Genomic DNA, 8370 nt, shown 5'->3' with positions numbered 1-8370 from the left:
CCAGCGCTAGAGGTCTGTAGTCCTGCAAAGTGCTAGAGCAACCGGTGGAGCCACGCCAGGCTTAGAAGGGGAAGGTGCAGAGGGACACGCTCTTAAACATAATTTTAAACTTTTCCTGGTTTATTTTTCCCCTCAGACTGTGCGTCCCGCGCCCGCTGCCTCACACAACAGACTACGACCCACGCGCCGCTGCCGGCTCGCAGCGCCTACGCGCCCCACCGGCGAGCAGGGAGCGCATGCGCGGCAAATAGCGGAACGAGGGCGGGGGGGAAGATTGTCGCTCGGCGGCTTCCGTGCGGCCGTTCGTAGGTCCGCAGGCGGCTGTGTACTTCCGCGCTCGCCGCAGGCCGACATGGCGGAGTATTCCTGCGTTAAGTCCACCAAGCTCGTCCTCAAAGGGGCGAAAGAGAAAAGGTGAGGGCTGGTCTGTGCGCCACCACCCCCTGCGCAGGGCTCCCCGCCCCGGGGCCTGAAGCCGGGAGCCCTGCCTGGGTTCCCCGCCTGGGTTCCCCGCCGCAGCGCTGGGTCCCGTCGAGGGCTGGACCGAGGCCGGGCCGGGCCGTCCCGTCCCTCCGGATGCAAGTGTGCCCGGGGTTTTCGGGCTGTCAGCCCGCAGCACCTGGCCGGTGCCCGTGACCCGCTCCTGCGGGGCGCGGGGGCGAGGCCGTATGAGAGAGGCCGCTGTGGAAAGCCCGGGTCGGAGGTGCGTTCTTATTTCTTTGCGTCTCCCTTTGCAGCAAGAAGAAGCACAAGGAGAAGAAAAGGAAAAGGGAAGAGGATGCGGCAGAGCAACTTGATGTTGTTGGTGAGCTGCTTTCCAGGAGTTTTATGACAGTGTGAAACTGTAGGGGATAGCTGAAGCTGAAGAGAGAGTTGTAGGACTTTGAAAGCTAAATGTCGTCTCTGTAGAGATTTATGACTATTTCTCACAGCATGTTATTTGTACGCTGGGATCTTCCTAGGCTCCAAATGTAGCTTCTGACACCAATGGGATGGATTTTCCCCATATCTTTTTGGCTAAAGTATGTTCTTATATAACCTAAAGCTACTTATAAGCTTTGATTTCCCCCCCACCCCCCCAATGGTACTTGCTTCAGGAGGAGAGACTTTTTAGCACTGTAATACTGTTGTTTGATGATTGCATTTCTGTGTAAATAACTTACATCTTCTATTGCTATTACTTTGAAAATTTCTGGTTATGTCACTGAAAATCCGGACAGAAACTCTCTAACATGATTTGTAGCATTAGAAAGCAGGTGAGTGCATGGGGGGGATATCTTGTCCCAGCATGCACACCTGATGCCTGGACAGAAACTTAGTTATACACTCCGATCATGTATATGCACAACATGTTTACATATTCATTGTTATTCTCTTAAACAATTGGTTGATTTTTCTCTCACTTTATATGTAAATTACTTTGTATGCTCAGTCCTCTTCCTCTGCCCCTTTCTTTTTGGTCTGGGGTATGTTTAGGGCAGGTGGTCCATGAGTTGGTGGTCGTGATCTCCCCCTGCTGGCATTGCCTTTTCCCCAAGTCACTGCTGCGCATGCTCACAATTCAGAAAAACATGATAACAAACAAAGTTCATATGTTTTCTGGGATGTTCCCTTCAAGGACAGCCAGTTCTTGATAAAAAGTCTCCTGCCTAATCACTTGTGGCAGCTTCAAGGATGGTCATCTTGTTATGTTCCTTAGGTATGTGCAAACCGCCTACTAAACCCCTCATGAAATTCTTACGCAAAGATTTTAACCCCTTCTTTGTTGGATAAGTTGGATCACCTATACTTTGTGTTCTTACTCTGCCACTAGTTACTTTCTGACTGGGTTCTTTAGTTCACTTAAACCTTCGATTCCTTCAAAAGGAAAAGAGTCTTTGTTAGTTTGTTTGTTTTTAATTTGACATACCTGCTTGACTGCTGTGATATGCTCACATTATAAATTTGCTATTGTTAATCAAAGCTGAAGACACAAACATTAACCAGTAGCGAACTATAGCTTTACTTTTTCCTTTTTCTTAAAATAGAATGATCAAAGTATGTATTGTCATGAGCAGTGACTTGACAGGCTATTGCCCTTTGGTGCTGTTATGTCCTCAGTTGATCACAGTTCACTTCACAAACAAAAACAGCTAAAAAATAACCACAGAGTCATGAGACGCAGATGTATACCGTAGCACAGCACACATTACAGGATGAATGTCATTTTCTATTATGTATATATAGGCACAAGCTAAAGCAACACAAGGGGAAGTCATCCTTGTTTCTGTGTTAAAACAAATTATGATATATGAGAAAACGGGCTGTCGTGTCTTACACTAGAAGACTGTTACAGATGTTCCACATTCTTTAGTTTAGCCAGATTTTAAAAGGTGGGAGAGATTTGGAAAATTCATATGTTGATTTGCAAGCCCTGACTGTATAGGACAAGACAATTAGCTCTATAAATTGTATAAAGATAGAGGAAGATAACTTTTGCTCAAGGCAGAGTGACTTGCCAAATTTACCATGTGGAAAAAAGACATCAGATTAATTAAAAAGTTATTAATTAGGTAGGAAATATTTGTAAGACAGTACACCAGGAGAAATGTCTACTGTTTAAAAAAATACTCACACACATTGGTAGGGTCACCTTTAACTTTGGTAGAATTCTGTGGGGCTCAAACATGAGGTAGTTTAACAGCAAGATGAGATAGTTTGTCTGTTTCTGTTGTATTGGAGAATCTTAATCGTTGGATATGACCCCAAAACTGCAGGAGGCTGGTCCAGAGGGAAAAAAAAAAAATCTTCCTTGCAAGGTTTATCTTTGCTGGATCAGCTGAATGGATCAACTTGCTCTATGGGCTAACACAAAGAAGGGATGAAGCACAGGAACCTGTGACTAGGGATGGCAGGGTGGGTAGAACAACAGGACTTTGTTTAAGCAGCAACACTATTAAATTGACTCTGTAGTGTAAAATAATGCACAGAAGTCTTGAGCTCAGTTAAGAGCAATTGTATCTTTAGAATTTCAAATCTCAGAGGAGACACAGAAATACCATCTCTTGAACTACCGTAATCAAAAGTTGTAATTACTCTATTAACTGTCGTCATTTTGCATTTTAGGAAACTGGTGGGCTATCAGTAATTTTGGTGAAATTACAGGAACTATAGCTATAGAAATGGATAAAGGAGCTTACATCCATGCCCTCGACAACGGCTTGTTTACTCTTGGAGCACCACATAAAGGTTTGTTTCAGGAAATTTGGAAATAAACAGTTTTAGCAATGAAAGGCATAAAAGCAGCATAACTTAAAGGCAAGCAGTGTTACAGCTAAAAGCAGTTTATTACAAATAATGCAACAATCCTAGCCGTAGCGTGCAGATGACTTAAACCTAATGACTACCAATCAATTTCACTTATGTAGTTTCTTGCTGGTTTATGTGTACAATAAATTGAAGTGCATTGGAGATGATCACCTCTTACAGGCCATACTACTTACTGGATAAAAAGCAGTATAACTTTTATTAAATCCTATAAAAATCTTTATGATGTCAGTTGAAGAGTGAAACTCAAGGCAGATGAGTTTCAAGGCTTATTGCTGCATCCTCCTCAATATCCTTGTTTTGTTGCACCACAAATGGGCTACTAATGTGACGGGTTAATTAGCTTGTCCTTACTTTGCATTTGAGAGCCATCAGTCAGACAAAGACTGCTCCACAACCTTGAGAGTGTGTTCCACCTCCAGGGTGGGATCAAAGGAATGATAGCAATATTACCTCATTTTGAGGGATGGAGAGGCTAGTAGCTTTCAGGATACTGAGTTGTGTTACCATAGCTGAACTGTAATACATTTTGTTATGGAAAAAATAGCATTTTTTTTAGGAGAATTAAGGTTTTCAAAGCCACCTGGAGAATTACAAAACATTCTCAACTGTAAATTTCTTTACATAGGATTGTCTTTATTTTGTGTCTTATTTTAAGCACTTTAAATGCATGAACATAAATGAGCATCTGCATTGCTTCTTTAAAAGTGACTATTAAAAAAAGGAATTTTTAAAGAAATAAAGTATTTCAGCTTTTCGTAGTATTTAGCAAAGGCTGTTGTCTAATTCTTTTTCAAACTGCAGTATTAACAGGCTAAAATATTGTATGTTTAATTCTTCATCCCTAACTAATGAAAAATTCATTCCTCAGATGATGAAGGCCCTAGTCCTCCTGAACAGTTTACAGCAGTAAAGTTGTCTGATACAAGGTAATTACTGTAACAATGTTACAAGTTTTGATATGTGTTTATTTTTGCTTCTGATTGAATACATGTTTAATATTCTCTTGAAGTGCACTGTCTGCTGATAATGTGTTGGTGATGTGTTGGATATTCTGAATTGCTTGTGTTAAAAACACTGTTGTTTTCCTGCATTTTCTCTTTGAGGATTGCTCTGAAGTCTGGTTACGGCAAATACCTTGGCATAAATTCAGACGGACTTGTTGTTGGACGTTCAGATGCTATAGGATCAAGAGAGCAATGGGAACCTGTCTTCCAAGACGTAAGCTGTTTGGAAAAGTTCCTTTGATGCATTGGACTGTGTTTTGAGTTAGTCTATATTGATGTGCTTTGTCTGTGAAGTAAAAGCCTTTTGTGGTCTCTTCCATATTGTAACTTTTAATCTTCTGTTTTCCCAACTGCAATGCCTTTACTATGGTTGGAAGTTCTTGAAATGCTTCAAGTTACTGCATTTTGGCAGCTCTAAGCATCTTAAGAATGAAGCAGGCAGCAAGTCTGCTGGCTATCTGTTGAAGTGTCCATATATACAAGAATAAAACGCATTTACAGACTTTTGTGGTGTATTGCAGTCAAGGATTACATACAAACTCTTTATACTAACAATATGTGCTGTTATTTCTGCAGAAGAAAATGGCATTACTAGCAGCAAATAGCCGTTTTATTAGATGTAACGAAGAGGGAGACATAGAAGCCAAAAGCAAAACTGCAGGGGAGGAAGAAATGATAAAGGTAATCTGTAACTTCTATAATTAATACAGGATTGGCATGGATATTCAAACAGCCAGGTGTCTGTGTGCTACACTTTACTGTTAATACCAGTTATAATCATCTTCTGTATGCTGTCAAGTGATTTGGCCACGAGAAAGGTAAATGAGCTCCAGGGCTGCATAAACTGAGATACTTCCAGTAGAGACAGGAAGATATTTTACCACTACAGAAGGGCAAGACGTTTCAGGGTAAGACAGTCTATTGATATTCCCGGTAGTTCTGAACAGCTTGGTGTGGAAGAGATGAATTATGACTGAAGCAGGGTCAGAGAAGGGTTTACCAGAATGATGCAGAAGGGGAGATCTTTTAAGTAAGAGAATGTAAAAGGACACCTTGACTTTATCTGGATGTGGAAAATAGATGTGTGCCTCCTAATACAGATAGGTGTGTACTAGTCAGAGCAATAATATTTTTAAGACAGATGAAAAAGACATTTTACCCCTGCTAAAACTAAGAATTGTAATGGTGATTCTTTCAGATGAAGGTGATTTTCTTACAGTAGTATCAAGGATTACACTTAATATTACCCATACTTCAGACAGCTCTTGCTTTTATTGCAGTTGTCTCCAGTTGCGAATTAACCAATTTGAAAGCTTTGAACTCTCCTTCTGTTATGAAGGGCATGTTGTCATCTCTAACCTGTAACTTCTAATTTTAAAAATATAGGCGTTTTCTGTTTTTTTCTCTCAATGACTAGATTCGTACTTGTGCTGAAAGAGAAGCTAAGAAGAAAGATGATGTTCCACAGGAAGACAAAGGAAACGTTAAACAGTGTGAAATAAATTACGTGTACGTAGTTTAGCACTGTTAACAGGCTCAAATACCTTTTTTCACTTCTCTTTGGGGCTGCCTTTGGTGGAAGGGCCAAACTCCCACCCAGCCTTTCACTTGCTTTCCTCTCAGCAGGATAAGAAAAAAAAAATAATTATGAGAAAGCTCATGGGTTGAGATAAAGACAGGAGGATTGTGTACCAGTTACCCTCATAGGAGAAACAGACTCAACTTGTGAAAAATTAATTAAACTTATTGCTCATTAAAATAGATTTGGGTAGTGAGAAACATAGATACAAATTAAAAATTTTCCTTCTCCCATATCCCAAGCTCAGCTTCGCTCCAGACTCCTCTACCTGCTCTCCCAAGGAGGATAGGGCTATGGGTCAATACATAGTGGTTTCTCTCTGCCACTCCTTTCCTCTCCCACTTTTTCCCTGCTTGGCATGATCCTCTCCACAGGCTGGTGGGGGATACGCACTCTAGTGCCTGAAGCACCTTCTCCCTCTCCTTCTCTGTCCTTGATGTTCAGGCTGCCGTTTTGCACTTTTTTACTCTCTTCTGCTCTGCCTTTGTGACATTTGGCCAGTTCTTAAATATGCTTTCACAGAGGTGCCACCAGCTTTGCTGATGGGCCTGTCTGTGTCCTGTGGTGGGTTTGTTGTGGAGCCAGCTGTGTCCAGCATGGGGCAGCCTCTGACCTTTTCTCACAGAAGCCACCACTGCAGCTCCTCCACTGCCAGCACCTTGCCACCTACACCCGATACACTTTGGCTACCTGACTTGTCATGCTAGTAGTTGAAGAAGGGGCTCTTTAGAACCTGTAACCACATCATGCTAATCGTGGAGGGGCTCATTCCCACTTAGACTGACAAAAAAAAGAAAATACATTGTTTTCACCTACAGAAGTCTTAGTGCAGTATTTGATGCTGGGATGGTTTACTGGGTGTTATTACACCAGTTGTCTACTGTGTAACAGAAGTTAAGATGCGTATCAGAGGTGTTGTTTTATTGAAACACAAAACTTTAAAGAAGCTACACTTTTTACGTTTTTTTCCTCCCTTACAGAAAGAAATTCCAAAGCTTTCAAGACAAAAAACTGAAAATAAGCAAAGAAGATACAAAAGCGCTCAGAAAAGCCAGGAAAGAAGGCACTTTTCATGAAATGCTGCTTGACAGGTACTTCAAAATAAAAGAAATAATGTACTGATTTAAAAACTACTGGGAGATGGAATTACAGTAAACCTGGGATACAAAAGAGAGCTAGATTTCAAGGGGGTGGATTGTTGAGCGTTTCCTCTCTGGTCAGTGTTCTGTCTGGGTTTTGGGGTTGGCTTTTGTTCTGAATTTTCACTTCTTCAGCTGAAGTTTGCAGATTTGAATTTACTCAAAATGAATTCTTCTGGAAATTGATAACTAGGTCATTCAGTTTTAGTACAGGGTATTTGAGGGATGAATCTTTTTAATCACAAAAGCTAATTTTTAATGTTTCCTATACCTGTGGCACCAGAACATTTCTGGAGAGGGGAAAAACTGCATTTTAAAGAGAAATAGCATTTATTATGAACAGTCTTCATACTATCTAGTGGGAATAATTTTTTTTTTTTCCCCCTGAGCTGAGGCTATAGGAACTGTCTTGAATTTTTAAAACATTTTGTGCTGGCATACAGTATAAATATTTGCATTAATTCAATGGGTGGAATGCAGAAGGCTATTTATGATAATTGCAAGTTATGTGAGAACACTTGGGTGATCACAGGTTGAGTATCAGTTTCAAATCGCACTGAATCTGAATTGTATTCCTCAAAGTGGACAAAATGCAATTCATGATGATTTGAAGGGAAAGACAAGGTTAACTTTAGACATTGCAGTTGTAGCTCCTTAAGAAAACAAAGTTAATTAACAAATCTAAAGTGTTGTTAGGCTTTTATGTGTCCTTTGATGAAAGCAATTTTTCTTACACTTTACAATGCTTCCTTAACACTTTGGGGTAGATAAATGCACAGATGTAATCATATTTGGTCTTAATCTAAGTCGTCTTTCATTACTCATTCCCTATAGGAGAGCAAAAGTGAAAGCGGATAGATACTGCAAGTGACAACCAGCTGGTCCATTTTCTTCTGCATCTTTGATGACAGGGTCAAACTGAAAACGAGTGAAATATTTTATAATTATTTTTTATTGAAGGTGTTTCGCTGATGGTTTTATTACATTATTTTTAAAGGATTGCGTGGGAGCTATAATTAAGCATCAAACTAATGTCATCTTTCAGTAATGAATACTATTAAGTTTACTCTAAAACTACATGCTATTGAAATAGTGAGATAATTATTTAATGAAAAAGAACTTGACCCACTGAATCTTCCAAGGTTGATGAAGGAAACCTGAACTTAGAGACAGGGCAGAAGAGAATGGCAATGAAGTTCAGAAGTAAAATATGGTTAACATTGAACCAATAAGAAATACGTAACTGTATTGAACAAGAAGAAATAATTGAAAATGCGTATCTTGCAACACATCCTGCCAAATCCTGAGTAGGCCATCTGTGGAGCGATTTTGCACTGCT

General features: G+C 40.4%; 1 protein-coding gene across 3 annotated transcripts; it reads left to right on the top strand.

Moving 5' to 3' along the window:
• Nucleotides 1-268: 268 nt before the first annotated feature.
• FRG1 (FSHD region gene 1) lies at nt 269-8059 on the top strand. Of its 3 annotated transcripts, XM_009992729.2 has the most exons (9): nt 269-414; nt 738-805; nt 3106-3228; nt 4178-4235; nt 4413-4527; nt 4890-4994; nt 5731-5822; nt 6873-6983; nt 7866-8059. In XM_009992729.2, the coding sequence occupies exons 1-9, from the start codon at nt 353-355 to the stop codon at nt 7900-7902; spliced, it is 771 nt and encodes a 256-aa protein (XP_009991031.1). In that variant the 5' UTR covers nt 269-352; the 3' UTR covers nt 7903-8059. The 3 variants fall into 3 exon arrangements, with proteins under 3 accessions (XP_009991031.1, XP_086467991.1, XP_086467990.1); XM_086611865.1 differs by lacking the exon at nt 4890-4994; XM_086611864.1 differs by lacking the exons at nt 269-414; nt 738-805 and adding an exon at nt 1477-1699.
• The last annotated feature ends 311 nt before the right edge of the window (nt 8060-8370 follow it).

The sequence above is a fragment of the Tauraco erythrolophus genome, chromosome 5 (assembly GCF_009769465.1).
Source record: "Tauraco erythrolophus isolate bTauEry1 chromosome 5, bTauEry1.pri, whole genome shotgun sequence".
Classification (NCBI taxonomy): Eukaryota; Metazoa; Chordata; class Aves; order Musophagiformes; family Musophagidae; genus Tauraco; species Tauraco erythrolophus.
The sequence above is the reverse complement of the archived record's forward strand: the minus strand, read 5'-3'. Positions and strand labels throughout refer to the sequence as shown.